The sequence below is a fragment of the Nothobranchius furzeri genome, chromosome 16 (assembly GCF_043380555.1).
Source record: "Nothobranchius furzeri strain GRZ-AD chromosome 16, NfurGRZ-RIMD1, whole genome shotgun sequence".
NCBI lineage: Eukaryota > Metazoa > Chordata > Actinopteri > Cyprinodontiformes > Nothobranchiidae > Nothobranchius > Nothobranchius furzeri.
Genome location: NC_091756.1, coordinates 59,123,306 through 59,145,327, shown reverse-complemented (window position 1 = coordinate 59,145,327; position 22,022 = coordinate 59,123,306). Strand labels below are relative to the sequence as shown.

The 22,022-nt window shown below is 44.4% G+C and overlaps 1 protein-coding gene across 6 annotated transcripts in view; it reads right to left on the bottom strand.

The window, feature by feature from the left end:
* The window catches only part of LOC107397216 (kynurenine--oxoglutarate transaminase 3), a 31,164-nt gene that overhangs the window by 4,923 nt on the left and 4,219 nt on the right, over positions 1–22,022 (bottom strand). The window contains exons 1-7 of one of the 6 annotated variants that reach the window (XM_070545865.1): positions 19,440–19,519; positions 18,209–18,290; positions 13,202–13,263; positions 8,160–8,304; positions 2,903–3,052; positions 2,708–2,794; positions 1,108–1,227 (exon numbers count right to left, since the gene is read on the bottom strand). In XM_070545865.1, the coding sequence (XP_070401966.1) occupies positions 1,108–1,227; positions 2,708–2,794; positions 2,903–3,052; positions 8,160–8,304; positions 13,202–13,263; positions 18,209–18,289 (645 nt within the window). In that variant the 5' untranslated portion in view covers position 18,290; positions 19,440–19,519. Of the gene's footprint in view, positions 1–1,107; positions 1,231–2,707; positions 2,795–2,902; positions 3,053–8,159; positions 8,305–13,201; positions 13,264–16,646; positions 17,496–18,208; positions 18,291–19,439; positions 19,547–22,022 lie in introns of those variants that run through there. The other 5 variants (XM_054736425.2, XM_054736426.2, XM_054736427.2 and 2 more) reach the window with 5 other exon arrangements.

Here is a 22,022-nt window from a genome sequence, read left to right as displayed (position 1 = left end):
CTGCTCAGAATGTAATGCTGGCATATATATTTTATTATGTACAGGATGGCAACATAATCCAGTCAAAATTATATTCAAATATGAAGTGTTTGCGAATTATATGCTAAAGTGACTTGTCATAGTCCTGCTGCAGTGTGGGGAGTAGACTCGTAGCAACAACCAGACTCCAGGTAGCTGCAGCAGCTCTGCCCCACACCGCTGCAGACATGATAAATGACCCGCACTTGTATAGTGCCTCTCAGAGTAAGGACTCCAAAGTGCTTTACACTACAGTGTATCATTCATCCATTCACACACACATTCACGCACTGATGGGGATGAGCTACGATGTAGCCACAGCTGCCCTGGGGCGCACTGACAGAGGCGAGGCTGCCGAGCACAGGCGCCACCGGTCCCTCCGACCACCACCAGCAGGCAAGGTGGGTTAAGTGTCTTGCCCAAGGACACAACAGCAGAATTCTCTGTCCGGAGCCGGGATCGAACCTGCAACCTTCCGATTACTGGACAACCCGCTCAACCTGTTGAGATACTGCTGCCCCAACATCCACATATCAACAGGATGGTGGGGATTTTTCTTCCGCCTGTACAGTTTAGTCATTCACAACCATCAGGTTTGATTTCTCTGAACCTCACTTGATCGTGAGCATGCTTACATTAGCGATTCTGCTGGTTTCACTCTGATCCCAAACTTTAGACCATTTCTGCCTTTTACGATGCTTCGTGTCTTTGCTGGTTTCTCTATTTTCCTCCACGGCACCATAGATCACCACATTGTGCACCAGTAAAATGTCTGTGGTGCGCACATTTAATGAAGCTTTGAATCAGTAAAAAATGAATCAAACCATTTGAATCATTCGAAGATTCGTTTCAGCCCTAAAGTGGCTCTTTAAAAAAATAGCAGCCAGTTCTCACACAGCAGGCTGTGTGTGTCTGGTGTCTAATCCGTCCGAGCAACACAATGAAAGGCAGCCGAGGTGTGATCGGAAAACACACGGCCTGAGTGCTCACTCAGTTTGGTCCAACCGTTTGATTTAAAGGTGACAAATGTGTTTTCTTCACTGCCTCATGTGTGAGGAAAGCCAAGTGATGGTCCAGGTGTGTGCTCACCTTCCCAATTGGGTTGTTTGGAGTGTTGATGATGATGGCTTTCGTCCTGGAGGTGAATTTATCAGAAAGCTCGTCCGGATCAAGATACCAGTCAGCACTCGTGACTGTCTTTGTTCCAGACTTCTGAAATTTCACAAAATGTATTATAAAATATGATTTTTTTTTATATCCACTAGAATCTCAAGCACACACACAGCGTTAGATAATGTGTGTATCAGATCTGAAAAGCCTCACTAAGCTGGGATTGTCAGCAACTTGGAAATATACGTATTTTCAGTTGAAATCACAATAAACGGACACAAACAGCACTTTTGTGACTAGTTTTAGACACGGCTGACACTTGTGGGTAGGGCTAGGCATCGATTGGAACCAAGACTAATGGGCCATTCCCATCTGTACCGGGTCGGCCCGGGCCGGGTAGCGTAGGTTGTTTACATATCTAGGTGGCCTGGTATTTTTCCGGGCCAACCAAGGCTCATTCTCAGCTCTCTTCTCGAGGGGGTCTGCTTCAGGCCGACCAGGGCCAACACACCCACTGCTGACAGCAAATCCACACCTTCCATTAGAGCAAGCCTCTGATTGGTGGGTAGAATCAGCCCACATGGGCTTAAGGCAAGGATGTGTGGAATCAACCGGGCCCGGCTGGGGCTACCCGGCCCGGGCCGACCCGGTACAGATGGGAATGGCCCACAAGTTCAGTTTTTCCTGGAATAGTTCAACTTTTTTATTCCAATTCCATATTTTGATCCCAAGCCCATCAAACGGCAGAAGAATCCACCTAAAGTATTGTGGAAAATGTGCGGAGGAGTTCTAAAGTGTGGATTCACTTTAGAACGTTCATTGAATAAAAATTCATGGAGAAGTTCAGACTATTTTATTGAGTCCTTAAGTTAGCCGGTTCAATTAAAACATGTAAAGTTTTTTTTTACCCTTCCTCTTGAAAGATCCGAATCAAGATTTGATAGGAACTGGAATCCAAAGCAGGAATTTCAATCAGAACTGGAATCATTTGTGGGCCATTCCCATCTGTACCGGGTCGGCCCAGGCCGGGTGGCCCCAGTCGGCCCCAGCCTGGCCCGGTTGATTCCACACACCCTTGTCTTAAGCCCATGTGGGCTGATTCTACCCACCAATCAGAGGCTTGCTCTAATGGAAGGTGTGAATTTGCTGTCAGCAGTGGGTGTGTTGGCCCTGGTCGGCCTGAAGCAGACCCCCTCGAGAAGAGGGCTGAGAATGAGCCTTGGTTGGCCCGGAAAAATACCAGGCCACCCAGATGTGTAAACAACCTACGCTACCCGGCCCGGGCCGACCCGGTACAGATGGGAATGGCCCAGTAGATTCCAACAATGCCCAACCCTACGTGTGGCTGGGCCTTTGTATAAACTTTCTTGTCTGAAATTAGTCAGGGACATATAAACTTTTTCTGTGGCTTCAGCTCCAACAACTGGTAAGTCTACGTCCCATAAAAATATCTGTGAGCATGTCAAAGTGATCTAACCCATCTCAGCTTTTCTGTTCACATTTTACAGCGACGTTAACAATAAACGAGACGCCGGAAGGTTTTTCTGTTCTGTTTGAATGATAGAAACGTCTGACTTACAGGCCGTAAGGGGATCAACACAGGCTTGGCCCCAGCCATCCGCACCATCGGAACGTAGCAATCAAAGAAAGGTTCAATTATGATGACCTGTTAGATAAAACAACATTGTTTATGTTCTGTGAGCACCCTGTACGTGATTATGAACACCAATAAAAAGGCTTATAAAAATCAAACCGTAAATGAAAAGGCCCTGACCTCATCTCCTTCCTCGACCAGGCCCTGGATGGAGTTAAATAAGGAACCATAACCTCCAACTGTGACCAGGACTTCTTTGAGGGGGTCAATGTGACGGCCGTACACCTTCCCATAAACCTGAGAAAGGGCCTTCACCAGAGATGGGTGACCCTGATCAGTCGACACAAGACAAAGCAGCAGTTAACGCACAAGAGCTAGATACCACAAAACCTCAAATGTTTAAAGGTGTGGTTCACTCATTATATCAGTACATATGCAGTGGTCTCTAGTAGGAATGAATGCTGTATAAGTTGTACTCTGGGTAGAAAAAGCCCTGGTGCGCCTGTTTCAGGACGTAGACGAACACCAGACTACAGTAGTCGGTGTCTTTTGGTATTCGGATATCTCTCCTCTGATTGGCTAACAGCAGTGCATCTCTGCCAGTAACTCTGTTTGCTCTGCAACTCTGATGTTTTATCTCAGCAAATAACACAAGTCTGGAGGAGTTCTGCTGTGTGGTGGAGTTGCTAATACTAATGGTTAGCTTCTACTAGCCGAGACGTCCTCTGTTGTTTCCTGGATGCTAAAACAACAACAGCATCAGCTAACAAACACCTTTAAGTCGCTTTGGACAAAAGCTAAATACATAAACAGAAACATAACTTGTCCACAGCCTCATCACTTCCTGTATTGACTACTGCAACGCTCTTCTCTTCGGTCTTCCTCACAAATCCCTCCATAAACCCCAACTTCTCCAGAACTCAGCAGCCCGCATCAAGTCCAGATCTCCCTCCTTCCACCACATCACCCCTGTTCTTCAGAAGCTCCACTGGCTCCCAGTCACTTCCAGAATCCAATTCAAAATTCTCCTATTTACATTCAAAGCCATCCATAACCTAGCTCCCCCGTACCTCTCAGACCTCCTTCATCCTTCAACCTCCACCCGTTCCCTCAGGTCCTCCTCCTCCATCCACCTCTCTGTCCCACCTTTCTGTCTGGTCACTATGGGGAGCAGGGCCTTCAGCCGCTCTGCTCCCCAGCTCTGGAACTCACTCCCTCCTGACCTCCGTAACATTGATTCCCTCACTCTCTTTAACGCCAGACTCAAAACCCACCTGTTCCGTCTAGCATTCTAATAGTTACTCTCTTTGCTCCAATCTGTCTGTTTGTTTTATGCTGTTTTATCTTTTATTGTTGTGTATTTTATCTCTGTAAAGTGTCCTTGAGTGTTCAGAAAGGCGCTGTTGAAATAAAATGTATTATTATTATTATAACTAGACTCCTCACTACTGTAGAAAAGCCAGAGTCTAAAGCACATCCGCTGTCTGTGCTTGACCTTTCTCAAGAGGTCGGATTTGCTTTTGCTTGCTACGTAACAAGTTAGCAAAACATTTTTGAGCATGGCTGTGACAAAGTAAAAGCTGCATCTGGCTGTGGGACCATGTTCCATTTATTGCAGTTTACTCAGTCAGAACACACCAGAAAACCTTGGTTACAATAATGATCATTTAAAAAGAGTCATTCGTCTTCAGGAGCAAAAGTTTGCTTCCTCAGGCTATTCTGAAAATGACTTCCTGTAAACTTCAGTCTGGATAATAGTGTTTAACTTTTCCTCACCATTTTCCCTTTAATCCTGCCTAGGGCTGCTCAATTAATCGAATTTTAATCACGATGACGATCTGAGTTTTGAACGATTATAAAAACAAAACAAGCCGATTATTTGCTCCTCCCACTTGCGCTGTCCTGAGTTGCAAATGAAGCGCTCCTCCCACAGTGTTGCCAACTTGGCGACTTTGACGCTATTTCTAACAGCTTCTCAGACCCCCTTCTTGACTTGTTAAATCTTAAAAATACCTAGCGAACACCTCAGAAACATCTCTGGTAACCCTTAGCTACTTTCTGGATAACTGTCGTCGACATTTCCTGCAGGTTAGCTAAACACTCCGCCTGCGCTCCGGACCGTTCTTCAGGACATTAGGAAAGGGAATGATGCAGTGATGTGTCGGTCGCTAAAGAAACGGCTCTCAGAGCCGGCTCCCTGTTGGATTAACCAGAGTGACACACACCGCACCTGCGGACTCCTGAGCCGCTAAAAACAGCTAAATGTGCGCGTGCGGCGTGCTAAACCGTGCAGCTTGCCCCGATTGCTGAGACCGGGTTGGGGGGTGCAGCTGTGGTTGGGACAATTATTACATTAACTGATGGACTTGTATATAAATAGTTTATAAATAAGGTAGAAATAAGTTCCTCACGCTGATAACTAATAACTAATCTCTCTGAGGACACGGTGCTAGTGCACGCTCCTACAGCACCTTGACACGACTAAATACATACTATGCAACATTTTGTGAACATCAATTTATTTGCATTTATTTGTTATAAATGCCACTGTATAATTCTTGCTGTCAGTATTTGCAAGATATTGCTATTTGGGTCTGTACTGGTTAGACTAACATGAGTTAAACCAAGGTCTACAGCCCTTGGGTCATAGACTATGAGCTGTAAGTATATTGGTCTTTTTATACTGGGAATCAGGAGTTATTTTAGTGATCATCTTGTTTCTTATTTATTTTTGTCCTGATTGTGCCCTGAGCAATTTTATGACAGAATAAAAACAAATAAAATCAACATAAATTGAAAAATCGTCCTAAATGATCGTGATCTCAATTTCAGTCACAATAATCGTGATTATTATTTTTGCCATAATCGAGCAGCCCTACTGTCATCCCGTCTTTTCTCCTTGTCCCCAATACATCATTATAGAAATTACATTGTTGATGCAAAACTAAACTCATTTCCTCCTTTAAAAGCAAATGTGAACAAAAAACTTAAGAGTTGGCTCAAGATGTAGTTATAACATCTTCAATATTTATAAAGCACCTCCAGATCTGCCTTGATGTTATCTATATGAGTAACTTGTTTGACTAGACGTGACAGAGTTTGATCCATTGTGAGCACAAGATAAAGGCCTAATGTTGTACTAATGCTGCTACCTGGTGTCAAACAGCAGGTTATCACCAGTGTCCAAACACCACTAAGCAGTTTCTGCCAGCTAAACACAGCAGAGTACTTAGGCGTCACTGCTGCCGGCACGGGGAGTTTATCCTTTATTAAACAGCCTGCTTAAAAACATATTAAATCAAAATTAAAAGCACACCCACTGCTCTCAGCACCACTAAACCCTACAGCTAATCCAAAGGGGTGCAGCAGGAGCTCTGATGGAAACGCAGCAGAGTACACACTTCTTTTAAATGAGTGTTTCCTGTTTTACTCCGTGTGAAATCCAGATTATAATTAAAACTTCCTTCCCTCATTTATAACCAAACTTCATCTTATTTCCACATTGTTCATTTGTTTAAAGTCTAATGTTGCCGATGTTCTTGAGGCCCTGAACTCAGGCAAGGAATATTCTTATTTTGATCTGCAATAAATAAATCAAGCAAACTAAAGGTGTTTTTTTTTTTGTGGTATTTTTTCTCATCTGAGCGTTTCTGTCTTATTATCACACATGACCTCTGTTTATGTTTATTTATTTAGCAGACGCTTTTATCCAAAGCAACTTACAAATTATAACCTATAGGGCATGTTGTGATCTGTGGGAGAAACCGGAGTACCCGGAGGAAACCCACGCATGCATGGGGAGAACACGCAACTCCACGCAGAAAGTCCGCAGCCGAGTTTCGAACCTGCAACCTTCGTGCTGCGAGGCAACAGTGCTAACCGCTGCGCCACCATGCAGCCGTATAGGACCTATAACAATCAGACAACTCCTAAATTTGTCAGTGGTCCAATGCTTGTTACAACGTTTAGATTAATTCATTTTGCAGATGCTTTTATCTAAAGTCTTAGCCCTGAAAAATCCCACGCATGCATGGGGAGAACATGCCAAATCCAAGGCTGCAGCCAGAATTTGAACCTGAAACCTTCCTGGCCTACAATACTAACTTAAGCCAGTATTAAACTGGACTGAGGCCATTGGTGACAAAGTGTGAGACGCATTCACAAGAAAGTTTCCAACATGTCTACAAATGTCAACATCCTCTCACGGGCTGCAGAGCCTTGCTCCTGAGTCACTGGAACTTTGAACATGTTTAAAAAAAATTGCATTTTTTCTCTTGAAATGGTAAAAGAGTCGCAGCATGCTCTTTGTGCCTGTCTGGAGTTTCCCAGCTGCTTCTCTATTTAATCAGAAGACTAAGAAACCTGAGATAACCTGGATAGATGGCATCCAAAATTTGGTAATAAAATCAAGATAAATGCAAACAATTTGAGACTAGGTTAAAGCTCTTTCATACAAAAATTCAAAGAATATGTTTGCACAACACTTGCAATTTATTTGATATTGCATCATATCCATTTACTTAAAATTAGCTGCAAATATTTCGTATGGACCAACTTAGTAAGGCCAGCTGAAATGTTTAATGTTTTTCCACAATTTTTGCAGTTTTGACAGAAATTAATATTGGGTATTTTTATAAATGTACCTTTTTGAGGCCTAAAAGATGCCCATTACACATCATGAATCTCTGTGTTGGCTGTTCATGAAAAGGTTGAGCAAGGATGTTGATTGAGAAACCTCTGTACCTCTGTAACTTGAGAAGGCCAGCCTTCTCCCCCATCCATTTGTGAATAAAGCCCCTGACAAACTGGGAGCACACGGGAGTGACGTGGGGAAGCCTCGGAGGAGGTTTCTCTGCGTTAACTCTCCATGTTTTGGAGACTCAGGGTAAAATGTCTTCCTTGTTGTCATGTGTATTTATTTCAGGGTCCAGGGTTATGGAGATTAAATATTATCTAACAGATAATTGGAGAATGCAGGTATGCAGAGCTGATGAGGTGAAGGCTTTGAGGCTGGAGCAGAGTGGGGGCTGGTTGAGCCACACACATGGACATGGGGGCTGGTTGAGCCACACACATGGACATGGGGGCTGGTTGAGTCACGCACATGGACATGGGGGCTGGTTGAGCCACACACATGGACATGGGGGCTGGTTGAGCCACACACATGGACATGGGGGCTGGTTGAGTCACACACATGGACATGGGGGCTGGTTGAGTCACACACATGGACATTACAAATAATCAATTTACTCTCTCTCTCTCTCTCTCTCTCTGGGTGTCGTCCTTTAAGGTAATATGGGATAAAATCAAATTACCTATCAATTAATAACTTCAGTTTCATGTAAAGCTTATATTACCGAAGCAGCGAAACACGAAAAACAAAACAGGAAACACTTCATGTGAAGTTTAAAGTTAAAAGTTTGCTGTTCAGACGTACAAATCCTCTGGTGTACTGGTTCAAGCGGTCCACTGCCACAGCCTTCGCCAAAGCCTCTTTGACATAAGAAGGTGGAGGAATGTCTGGGTAGCCTTGGCCCAGGTTAACGATGGATGGGTCAGCAGCCACAGAGGTAAACGCCACCCTGTGGAGACGCAATTAGTAGTCACTCAAATGAACAGAGTTGACATGTTAGCATTGGATTCAGGTTTTTGAGACAATTCCTGATTCCTCTGCAGCTCTGACCTGTTGATACTGATTTGGCTTTTGCAAAAAACTATAGATTTAACAAAATACTGCTTTTTAAATTTCAGATTAACCTATGACATGTAACATGATTACGAAGTTAAAAAGGTCCACAAAGAAAAGTAGTTATTACTAGTGTGAATTTGTGCTGAGCAATATGGAAAAACGGTGAGTTTTGCCTTTAAAATCATTGTCTACACACATATATATATATATATATATATATATATATATGTATGTATAGTGGTACTACTTCCACTAGTAGTACATGTGATGTATCACTTTACAGTGTCTTCTGAACTCAGGAGCTGTGATTTATTGTGTAATGCCTGAAACCTGCTTTAGATCTGATATTTACATTACATCACAACCTGCTGTTAAGTCTGAACGCTGTTTACAAACATTATTAGTTTGCATTTTAACAATATTTCTTCTCTCAGCTTACTAACCAGGTGAACAGGTGTGCCTCAGCTGTTTATCTCACACCTCTGACTGGAAAACTGCTCATTTAAGTGTACTGAAGCTGTTAATGTCTTCGTCTTCGTCTTCCTCCGCTTATCCGGGTCCGGGTCGCGGGGGCAGCATCCCAATTAGGGAGCTCCAGGCCGTCCTCTCCCCGGCCTTGTCCACCAGCTCCTCCGGCAGGACCCCAAGGCGTTCCCGGACCAGATTGGAGATGTAACCTCTCCAACCTGTCCTGGGTCGACCCGGGGGCCTTCTGCCGGCAGGACATGCCCGAAACACCTCCCCGGGGAGGCGTCCAGGAGGCATCCTGACCAGATGCCCAAACCACCTCAACTGGCTCCTTTCGATCCGGAGGAGCAGCGGTTCTACTCCGAGTCCCTCCCGAATGTCCGAGCTCCTCACCCTATCTCTAAGGCTGAGCCCGGCCACCCTACGGAGGAAACTCATTTCGGCCGCTTGTATCCGCGATCTCGTTCTTTCGGTCATTACCCAAAGCTCATGACCATAGGTGAGGATTGGGACGTAGATCGACCGGTAAATCGAGAGCCTGGCTTTCTGGCTCAGCTCCCTCTTCCCCACGACCGATCGGCTCAGCGTCCGCATCACTGCAGACGCCGAACCAATCCGCCTGTCGATCTCCCGATCCCTCCTACCCTCACTCGTGAACAAGACCCCGAGATACTTAAACTCCTCCACTTGAGGTAGGACCTCTCCCCCGACCCGGAGGTGGCAAGCCACCCTTTTCCGGTCGAGAACCATGGTCTCAGATTTGGAGGTGCTGATCCTCATCCCAGCCGCTTCACATTCGGCTGCGTACCTACCCAGCAAGAGCTGAAGGTCAGAGCTGGATGAAGCTAGGAGGACCACATCATCCGCAAAAAGCAGAGACGAGATTCTCCTGCCACCAAACTCGACACACTCCACACCACGGCTAGGTCTAGAAATTCTGTCCATAAAAGTGATGAACAGAACCGGTGACAAAGGGCAGCCCTGGCGGAGTCCAACCCTCACTGGGAACAGGTCCGACTTACTACCGGGTACGCGGACCAAACTCACGCTCCTCTGGTAAAGGGACTGAATGGCCCTTAACAGAAAGCCACCCACCCCATACTCCTGGAGCGTCCCCCACAGGGTGCCCCTGGGGACACGGTCATAAGCCTTCTCCAAATCCACAAAGCACATGTGGATTGGTTGAGCAAACTCCCATGCCCCCTCCATCACCCTTGCAAGGGTATAGAGCTGGTCCACAGTTCCACGGCCAGGACAAAAACCACATTGCTCCTCCTCTATCTGAGATTCAACTATCGATTGGACCCTCCTCTCCAATACCTTGGCATAGACCTTTCTCAGGGAGGCCGAGGAGTGTGATCCCCCTATAGTTGGAACACACCCTCAGGTCACCCTTCTTAAAGATGGGGACCACCACCCCGGTCTGCCACTCCCTAGGAACTGCCCCCGATGACCACGCAATGTTGTAGAGACGTGTCAACCATGACAGCCCTACAACATCCATTGCCTTGAGATACCCAGGACGAACCTCATCCGCCCCCGGGGCTCCGCCGCTGTGTAGTTGTTTGACTACCTCAGCAACTTCTGCCTCCGAGATTGGACAGTCCATCCCCAGGCCTCCCAGCTCTGGTTCCTCCTCGGAATGCGCATTGGTGGGATTGAGGAGCTCCTCAAAGTATTCCTTCCACCGTCCGACTATAGCCTCAGTTGACGTCAGCAGCTCCCCATCCCCACTGTAAACAGTGTGAGCGAGTTGCTGCCTTCCTCTCCTGAGGCGCCGGACAGTTTGCCAGAACCTCTTTGGAGCCGATCGATAGTCTTTCTCCATGGCCTCACCAAACTCCTCCCACGCCCGAGATTTTGCCTCGGCAACTGCCACTGCTGCACCCCGCTTGGCTATCCGGTACCTGTCTGCTGCCTCCGGAGACCCACAGACCAGCCACGCCCTGTAGGCCTCCTTCTTCAGCCTGACGGCTCCCCGAACCTCTGGTGTCCACCAGCGGGTACGGGGGTTGCCACCACGACTGGCACCGGCCACCTTACGACCACAGCTAGCAACAGCCGCCTCGACAATCGCAGAGTGGAACAAGGCCCACTCGGACTCAATGTCCCCCACTGCTCTCGGGACGTGGTCAAAGCTCTGCCGGAGGTGGGAGTTGAAGACCGTCTTGACAGGTTCTTCTGCCAGGCGTTCCCAGCAGACCCTCACTATGCGTTTGGGTCTGCCAGGTCTACGAGGCATGTTCCCTTGCCATCTGATCCAACTCACCACCAGGTGGTGATCAGTTGACAGCTCCGCCCCTCTCTTCACTCGGGTGTCCAAAACATAAGGCCGCAGGTCAGATGATACGACTACAAAATCTATCATCGACCTGTGACCTAGGCTGCCCTGGTACCAAGTGTACCAGTGGGCATCCTTATGTTCGAACATGGTGTTCGTTATGGCCAAACTGCGGCTTGCACAGAAATCCAATAACAAAACACCGCTCGAGTTCAGATTAGGTGGGCCGTTCCTCCCAATCACACCCCTCCAGGTCATGCTGTCATTGCCCACGTGAGCATTGAAGTCCCCCAGCAGGAAAATGGAGTCCCCTGATGGAGCACTATCTAGCACTCGTCCCAGGGACTCCAAAAAGGGTGGGTACTCTGAACTGATATTTGGCCCATAAGCACAAACAACAGTCAGGACCCGTTCCCCGACCCGAAGGCGCAAGGAAGCTACCCTCTTGTCCCCCGGGGTAAACCCCAACACACAGGCAGAGAGTCTCGGGGCTAACAAAAAGCCAACCCCAGCCCTCCGCCTCTCACCCGGAGCAACTCCAGCAAAGTAGAGTGTCCAACCCCTCTCCAGGTCTCGGGTTCCAGAGCCAATGCAATGTGTCGAGGTGAGTCCGACTATATCTAGCCGGTACCGCTCAACCTCTGCCACAAGCTCCGGCTCCTTCCCCGCCAGCGAGGTGACGTTCCATGTCCCAAAAACTAGTTTTCTTGTCCGGGGATTGGACCGCCAAGGCTCCCGCCTTGGTCTGCCACCCGATTCGCATTGCACCGGACCCTTCATGTTCCTCCTGCGGGTGGTGGGTCCACAGTTGGACGAGCCCATGTATCCGGTTCGGGCTGGGCCCGGCCGGGCCCCATGGGCGAAAGCCCGGCCACCAGGCGCTCGCTCACGGGCCCCAACCCCAGGCCTGGCTCCAGGGTGGGACCCCGGTAACCCTCCGGGCCGGGTACTCCGACTCTTCGTTTTAACCGCCATGAAAGATCCTTCGAACCGTTTTTTGTCTCACCCTTCACCTAAGACCAATTTGTCATGGGAGACCCTACCAGGGGCACTAAGTGCCCCAGACAACATAGCTCCTAGGATCATTAGGGCACTCAAACTCCTCCACCAAAATAAGGTGACGGTTCAAGGAGGAGTTGTTAATGTGTACTTCAGAACTCAATCCATGTAAATGAGTGCAGGTAAAAGGTCTTTGCCCTGCAGGGTGAACTGTGAGCTGATTTTGAAGTAACCTAGCAAAGCGTGCGTGTGTGTGTGTGTGTGTGTGTGTGTGTGTGTGTGTGTGTGTGTGTGTGTGTGTGTGTGTGTGTGTGTGTGTGTGTGTGTGTGTGTGTGTGTGTGTGTGTGTGTGTGTGTGTGTGTGTGTTGGGGGTATAAGTGTGAGTGGAAAACAGAAATTGTTTTAACATTGTTGATTAGCAGTATTCTTTGCTTTTACGTAGTACGAGTGCTGTGTATAATTTATCATAAACTCCTTCCGTTTGGAAAACGGTAAAGCTGCTTTCCAGAGTTTTCCCCGTTCAGAAATGATGTATGATTTTTCAGAAATCCGTATAAGTGATTGTCTCATCATGTACTGTGATATAATGTAAGCGATACGATTTTTTTGTTGTTTTTTTTAAAGCACGCCCCCTGCCCCACAGAGATCCGTGCAATAGGAAACTGAGCACCGACCAGAACTTTCCAATAGCGTTAGACTACAGCTTATTTGCTTCAAATTTAAGGAATACCTCGGCTGATGCAGAGTTGATGAACTTTTCACGGACAAGAAAGTCTCTAAAATATAAATATATGAGAACACGACATGACATGAGAATAATACTTGTAAAACAACGTGTTTAAGCGGTTTGTTAAACAAACAGCAGAGTTTCTGTGTGATATGCTTGTCAGCCACTAGATGGTGCCATCAGAGAAGAGAAATACTCCGGAAAGAAGCTTTAACCTGATGTTGTATAAAAGCAGTTAGAAATAAAAGGAAGCCTGACTGGTGATATTTTTAGATAACTAGTCCTGCACACCTGCACACACTTCATTTACTTACCAGACATTTTTGTCCAGTCCCTCTATTCTTCTTGCAGGTGTGTGTTTGGATGACATCGTGTACTGCAAGACAAAAATCAAATCCATGACATTTTTACATCCAACAATTTCCACAGGAATATTAATCTGTCCAAGATGCAGACGAAATAAGTAGATCTCGCATTAGGATGACCATACGTGCTCTTTCCCCCAGACATGTCCACTAACCCTAACCCTGTTTTTTCATCCAGGAGCGGGGATCGAATTATGGGGGGGCTAGATATCTTTCAGGGAAAGATCCATTTTCTACCTATATTACGATATTTATGGACTCTCAGCGTAGCGGGATTCTGTTGAGCGGAGAGGACGCAGCGCTGCGTCCGGCGCACGATACATTCTCAAGGTGGCGCAACAAAACCTTATTATTAACAAATGATCGTTCATATCTGTTTATATCCTCTGGTACTGACGCGCTCCGCTCATCGTGTGCTGCGGTGATTTCACCTCACTGACGCACAGGGATGGACTGGCCTATCTGGCATTCTGGCACTGTCCCGGTGGGCCGCTTAGCCAAGTGGGCTGCTTACCCAGCTTGGGCCGACACTACACAGTTGGTGATTTGCAGAACATTAGCTACATGGTAACCCAAAGCTAACAGAGTTTTTCCAGGCATTTTAGTAAGAAAAACGTGATACAGCGATGACGTGGGAGTTGTTTTACCACATTTGCATTAGGCTAATGTCCCGCTGATCCCGCCTGTGGAGAATGAGCTGATCTGGAAGGCCAGGGCTCCCAGTCACAGCGGTCTGGCCCTGCTTGTAATTCAACAGTCCCAGTCCATATTAGATCTCACATTCGGCCTAGAGACGAGTCCGGCAACACCCCCGACCCCCACCACTCTCCCAATGCGGAGGGCCGACTGAGGGCCAGTGCTGGACTGACCATAGGGCATAGCGGGCAACTGCCCGCTGGGCCGACCCTTTCATCTTTTATGGGCCGGTGTCTGTCTTTTTTTTTTTTTTTTTCCTGGCCTCTAGTTGTTGCGGACAACTTGCCCGCGCCGCCCCACGCGACACCTCGTAAAAGTTGGTGGATTGGCCAATTGGTAATATTACACTCTGGGCTGGACCAATAGCCAGAGGTGTGATGCACCCGCCAGTTGTTTGTGAATCTCAGTAAACAGACAGACGAGCTTAACAAAATGGAGAACAAAAAACGGAAAGGAGAAGCGGAGAAAATTCGACTAAAAAAGAAACTGGCCCTTCAGGCTGATGCTGGCACATGTGTTAAAATCTCACAGTTGTTTGGTAGTGAAGGTTCAAGTAAAATCAATTTAGGAAGTGATGGAGCCTCAGCCCAGCGACAGGTTGGAGAAGAAAAGAGGGAGGAGGAGGAGAAACCCGAGCCGGTGTTGTGCCATAAATTGACTCGCTGCCAAAAAATGATTAGCCACCGCGGGATCGCGCACGGTTAGGTAATTGCATTTCTAGACAAAATTCCCCAGGATTTCGCCCTAAAACTCAGCATATCTAGCAATATGGACATTCAGAAAGCAAAGATAACCTCTTCCGGTACTTAAACAGATGTTTATCGCGGATATTAGTGTGGCAGTGTTTGTGGCACCCTGCGCGGGAGCACGAGGACGTGCTTGTGGAAAGAGGGAGGAAGATGTGGCAGTGTGAGCATCCACAATGTCCCGATAGATTGTGCGCCCTGGCTACTGGGCTAAGGAGATGTCCCTTTGGCTGACTGGTTAGAGCGTTTGACCTTCACCTGGGAGTCTGGGGATCGAATCCCGCCTGGGCACTCGTTTCTGCACCTTGCCACATTAGTTTTTCCAGTTCGGAAGTTGTTTTAAGTGTTGCTATTTGTCTTAAACGTTCACAATGAGGATATATTAATCCTTTTTGCAATATTTGCGATTGAAAGATGGTTTGTGCCACAAACTTTGTGGTAAGAACTGGCTTTCTTTATGTTACAGCTTTGATACTAAAAAAATAAATAAACAATGTAAAATGGCACCCTGTATTGAATGTAAACGTTGTATAAATGGAAATAAACAATTCTCCAGCGATTAAATTTTTTCCCCTTCCTTTCTTTAGTCCACTTGACATGGAGCCACAGTTAACTAGTTTGGGGCACATTTTTACTTGAAAAAAAGTATTTAAAATGATCAAGCTTTGGCTTTAATGACACTGTGTAGGTTACTATCTATACATTACTTTGCTCTATTTAAAAGTAACAAGATAAAAGCACTTCAGCACATAAAATTAAGATTGTCACTTGCCAAATAGACTACACCCTCCCGTTTACCTATAAGAAATGCCTCAAAATATCTTTAAATTCTTTATTGATGATTTAATTGTAGACAACTAAAATGGCATTTTACTTGCCAAAAAGTGATTGAATCGCTAAGATGGAGGCTAAAATTGACCAAATAAGGGTTTTATGTATTATCTGTTGACGTTACTGTACTCATACTGCCTACTGTGTCATCAAAAACACCCCAAAAATGGCACCAAAAAAAAAGATAATTTCCCTTGCCAAAAATTGATTACAGTGTCCTGGTCACCTGTAAAGGGTTACATTTACCTAAATATTACTTTATTTATTATCTCTTGATGTTATTAGTGCCATCACAGGATGCCGGTGTCTTTCACATTCATAAACACCTCAAAAATGGCAACAAATGATCATTTCCCTTGCCAAAAATTGATTACAGTGTCCTGGTCACGTGTAAAGGGTTAAATTGACCTAAATATTACCTTATTTATTATCTCTTGATGTTATTAGTGCCATCACAGGATGCTGGGTGTCTTCCACATTCATAAACACAGAGTCCTGGTCACCCATAAAGGCTTAAATTGGCATGAATATTACTTCATTTATTATGATGCTGGGTGTGTTCCACAATCATATTCGAATAAACATGAAAATATTCTGTCCGAATATCTGTTTCTTGTTATAAATATAACAGCTAGAAGGATTTACAGTTAAAATAGGAGAAACACGTGACTCCCCAGGAAGAGTCGTAACACCACTTGCCTCATGCACATAAGTGAACAAAACAAAGCAGCATGGAGACACTCTGTCTCCAACCACCTCTCAGGCAGCAGCCTGCACTCCCAAGTTCGACACGTCACCAGAACATAAACAACCGCAATACAATAAAAGCAGTGTTATACAAATTGGAAGGCCTGTAGTGTTTATTCTCTTACAGTAACAACTTATCAATTTTTTGGAGGAATTTATTTGAGAATTTTTTGGTTTTTATTAATTGTGCAATAGAAAAGTAATCGCTAGATTAATCATCTAAATAGTCATTAGAATAGTCGACTATTCGATAAAATAATCGTCAGAATAATCATTTTAAAAATAATCAGTTACCCCCAACCCTACTTTTTAGAATACCAGGATAGGAAGGATGGTGTAGGTTTACATTTATTAGATTGATACATAAATATTACCAATAAGAAAGTGTACGTTGGTGTGTGTCAGAAACAGCATAAGGCTTAATGTCTTTTCCAAAAAAAAAACAGGTGATGGGCCGGTCTCCAGTCAAAATGCCCGGGCTGAATTTTTGTCCCAGTCCAGCCCTGCTGAGGGCCAATGATTAGTAAAAATGCCAGGGCCGAATTTTGGTCCCAGTCCACCCCTGCTGACGCAGCATCAAAACGCGTACTCCGCTTTGCAGTCAGGAGATCCCTCTGATCTGCGTAGTTCAAAAGTAACTGATGAGGTGAAAAAGTAAGAATCCAGGCATCAGTTTTTCTGGAGAGTTTAGAGGAGATGCAGGAAGATGAGAGACAGACAGGACATGAAAATAGTTAAACAAAGCAAAGCGTTGAAAAGTAAAATGTAGGTAGATTTATCTCCACCACACGTTTTATAAAACAATAAGTTATACACATGTAATATTTATACATTTAATAAAATTGAGATCACCTTCAAAACTCAGTCACACACCCAGGGCCGTTTCAAGGCATTTTGGGGGCCAAGGCAAAACGGAACCCCCCCATCACAGGGACCCCCCAGAAGCCTCTGTGTAATTCATACTCTGTCCAGGAGTATTAATTATACAGTGTTTATAAAAACACCTCCGACATCACTGGCATGTTCTAATATTATCCGACGAAAACCAAAATTGTCACACATGCCGTCTCATCTGCTTCTTTTCTAAACTCACAAAATCTGTCAGTAACAAAACCATTTGAAAGCCACTATTTGTGGATTCTCTGAAAGTTTCCATGGAGTCCATGACAAGATTTATTTATTTTTATCACTGACCCTATCGTCTAATCTCACAGCTGAAACAAGCATCCTTAATAATCTGTGCAAAGGAAGCTTACCGATGCTGTAGTAAAACACAAGGTAGGTATAATTTCTTATTAATAAAACATTGTTGCAGAACTAAAGCAGCAGAAAAAAATTGATTTTGCAATAAATATGCTAAATATTTACATATGAATTGTTTTAGAGCCTTTTTGTTGGCAGAATCTGATAATTTTAGCTCTTCACCTGGAGAAAAAATGGGTCCCAATGTGGTTTGTGTGGTTTTGCCATAGGGTGACGTAGGGCAGGGCAATAAATAAAAAATGTATCGTTATCGAAATTTCTGACTCTTATCGAGATAATTTTTCCCATGTCAATAAATTTGATAATAAAAAATTGAAAGATGTGTGTAGGTTAGCAGTGCTCATGTCCCTTTAAGAAGCTGTCACCTTGAGTCACGTAAAAATGTGACTACATAATTCATGTGACAGCCCCATCTAGTGGACAACTTTTGTTTCTGCGCATACCTGTAGTTCTCGTCCATTTATCGTTATCGAGGTGAAATCCTCAATATATCGTGATATTGATTTTAGGCCATATCGCCCAGCCCTAGTATGATGTCATCGGTAGTCACAGATCTCCTGTACTCTATTTTGGAAATATGGTCACCCTATCTCACATTGTATTTTAAACTCCTCCAAATTCCAATCACACAGTTGTGTGTTGGCTGAATTCAAGCTTTTTAAAGCGGACTCACGTGTGAGGTGCAAAGCCTTCTTCTCCAGGTGAACTGACTTGTAAATTTGATAATGTTTTGGAACGGCTGAGAAATGCTCATGCTGAAAAAAACAAACAAACAAACAAAAAAAGACAGAGAAAGGTTTATGGAAACAAAACACAAGTTTATCTCTACATTTGGGCAGCAATAGCTCCGGAGGTGAAGCGGGTTGTCCATTAATCAGTTGTGTGATTGATCCCAGCTTCTGGCTGAGAATGCTGCTGTTGTGTCCTTGGGCAAGACCCATAACACACTTTGCATGCTGGTGGTGGTCGGAGGGACAGCATGTGCATGGAGGGAATAACCCTTTGATGCATAATGGTCACTACAGTGGACAGGTACTTAAAATTATTTATTTTTTGCTATTAAGCACAGCTGTTGAAGACTTTATTGCATTTGAACCCCTCCATTTGTACTTCAGTAAGTCAAGCCAACATATTTCATGTTCAGATTGCACACTGTCCACTGAGGTGGACATGTAATAAATTATTTGTAAATTACATTTTACAAAAAATATGTAAATATGAAATTTGTTTCATTCACACCTAAAGATGAATGAAAAAATTGTTTAAAAAATCATGGTTGAAGATTTCATAATTCATGCATCAAAGGGTTAATGACTGTATGTATTGTAAAGCACCTTGGGGGGTTGTAGAAACCTGGAAGGTGCTTTATTAAAAACGGGCAATTTTATCAATTTTATTTGTTTTGTGTGCTCAGTTGAATTTATTTTGTGTAAAAAGTGAAGTCTTAAATGTTTATATTGTTTAATATTTGAGTCTATAAAGCAACACAATATCCTTAGAGGTTAAAACACACAAGCCTCCAAGTTAAACTCAACCACACGATGGCGCTAATGTGCTTCACAGCAGGATTCATGAATGCCTTCTGTTTTTGCTTTGGCACACCTTTTCAAGCCACATATTTCTGTTAAACGTCTTTTTATAGGTTAGACCACAGAAAACATTTTCATCTGGTTGTTCGCTTTGAGCATGCATTTGCAGCACAACTGGGTTAGCTACATGTTAGCAAACGGCTAGCTAGCTTTAGCCGGCGTCATGAGCTAACTGTGGCTAATGTTGTGGCTGCAGACCGTCACATGCCCTCTCTCTTCTCTTCCCGTCCAGTCCCGAGGAGAATCACATCCACCTGACTGTAGAGCACACGCACAAAAACAAGTTTCTTCGCAGAGACGGAAGCCATAACTTACTTCCTACCGGTCAACTCCCGGTGATTCGGTAGAGCCGTTCGGACGCTGCAAGAAAAATGCTGCGTTCAAAGACATCGGATATTTTACAATACATCTGTTAATACGATACTATGGAAGTTTATCTCTGCAACTTGGATTAATCCGTTTGTGCCCAGATTATTTTCAGAGTTGTACGGCGTACCATTTTATCAGTTGAGTCCCTCGGAATCATGTTTATACAATTATTATTATTATTATTATTATTATTATTATTATTATTATTATTATATTTTGTACTTTGTTTTGAAGAAAATAGCATTTTTATGACTGGCAACAATTGTATTAGTCACACAGCTTGCCAGTAAGTCAAATATCACCTAATAATAATAATAGAGACACACTAATACAGTAATAACAAAATAATAATATAGTCATAATACATATTAACAGAAAGGTCAAGCCTCGGGTTCCCCTAGTTTAAATTTCAAAACAAGAAACAAATTGAACTGGTTTCTTTATTTCCAATTCTTTTATACTCAAAATCTCACCACACAATTTTGTCTTAGAACCACTAACACATACATGTATACAACATATTTCTTCACATACATTCCATCATCTGTTATGCATGTTCTACTCAGTGTGGTACTTCTTGAAGCACTCCACGCGTAGTGGCACATCACACTTTCCACATACAAATGCTGTGCATCCGCTACAGTTCTTGCATTGCTTGTACCTGCTACCAGCGTTGCAACTATTGATGCTATTAAACCTGGTGGCATCAGTTATCGCCACTGCCATTGAAGATCTTCTGCCTTGGTTACTTGGTTTTGTTCCAAGCGCTGTGAGGAGGTGTTACGTCCCCGACATGAGATGGTAAAATGTGAAGGATGGGGATAACATAAAAACTGGCGGAGGAGTTTAAAATGGGTTTATTTGTACAAAAAGGTATTAAAAACACAAGCAAACAGATGGCGAGCATTATTAAGATAATGCTAAACAAAATACTCTCAAAAAGGTTAACATTAAAAGAGCAGTTACCAACATTAAAAACACCTGGCTAAAACTTATTAAAAGTTTCACCAAAACAGAAGGTGTTTCGAAATCCACAAAGTTGATAAAAGTTCTAAAACAATTCATTGACATAAAACACCTGGTTAAAACTTATGTTTAAAATTTACCGGAACAGAAGGTGTTTTAAAAACGAAAATAAAATTGCAACAAACGAAGTTAACCTTAAAAACCAACGAACACAAGATCCCACAGGATCACTCAAGAGTTTAACTATAAAAGTTAAACTCATCAAAACGAAGGATCGAACAAACGAAGGAAGGGGTTAAAACAAAACGAAGAATGGAGAACAGCAGAACCCCTGCACTGCTGTCTCCCAGACTGCTGAAGGCACAGCTTTTTTATCCAAGGTGTGGCTCATCAGGAGGATTCAGCTCAGCTGTGCTCCTCAGCAGCCTGGAAGAGAGGAGGAGGAGGGGCGGTGTCCAGTCAATCACCAGAGCTGGGTGATCCTGGCTGCTTTTTCCCCTCTTCAGGCTGGCAGCCGTGACACCCCCACACATAAACGAAAGAAAAAGGATAAAAGTTAGTACAGGACAAAATAGTAACTTTTTAAACTTTTTCTTTAAAAGCGAGGATCACATCAAAACAAGAGAGACCCCCGATAAAACAACAAACAGGCTATCTATTCCCTACTCTTCCTGCACTTCGCAGGCGGGCAGATTAAGCACATGTGCTGTTGCACATTCTGACCCGGACGAGCCCCCATTTATGTTACGTCCCCGACATGAGATGGTAAAATGTGAAGGATGGGGATAACATAAAAACTAGCGGAGGAGTTTAAAATGGGTTTATTTGTACAAAAAGGTATTAAAAACACAAGCAACCAGATGGCGAGCATTATTAAGATAATGCTAAACAAAAATACTCTCAAAAAGGTTAACATTAAAAGAGCCTGATCCTGGCTGCTTTTTCCCCTCTTCAGGCTGGCAGCCGTGACAGGAGGGTCTACCAGCCTGTTGAGATCCATCTGCCTGCTTTTCCAGGACCTAAATCAACGACGACAAGCATGATAGATGCATGAATGTGCCATGTTTTTGTTTGCGTATGGTGCTATTGATGAATCATCAACATCATCCTTTCTACAGTGTCATGTCCTATATGTAGAATGTTCTGTAAAAGCAAAATCACATTTTAGTTGGTGATGTTGGTCTGGATATCACCACTGTTGCTCTTGTCAACTGAAGAACACTAGCGACGACCTCGAGTCAAACCTCACAAACTCGATTGTGACATTGCTAAATAAATACAGCCTTGTGCTCCTGTAATAGCACCAGCTGTTCACCATGGCACTGTTCAGGGCACAGCCAAAGCATGGCCACCATCGCTTCTTGGACCGGTTGTTGACTCTAGCAGCTGGCAAACTGGTCATGCAGATCCTCTCCTCTCATGTGTGTGTTGTAGTCATGGGCTGTAGTCCTTGGGCCATCTGACCTTGTCCATGGTCCGCTTCTGTCTGTTCCATCTCTTCGCCTCAGTTTTGGTGAATTCCCTCTCCATGTTCAACACCACACTGACCGCGTTGTTATCATT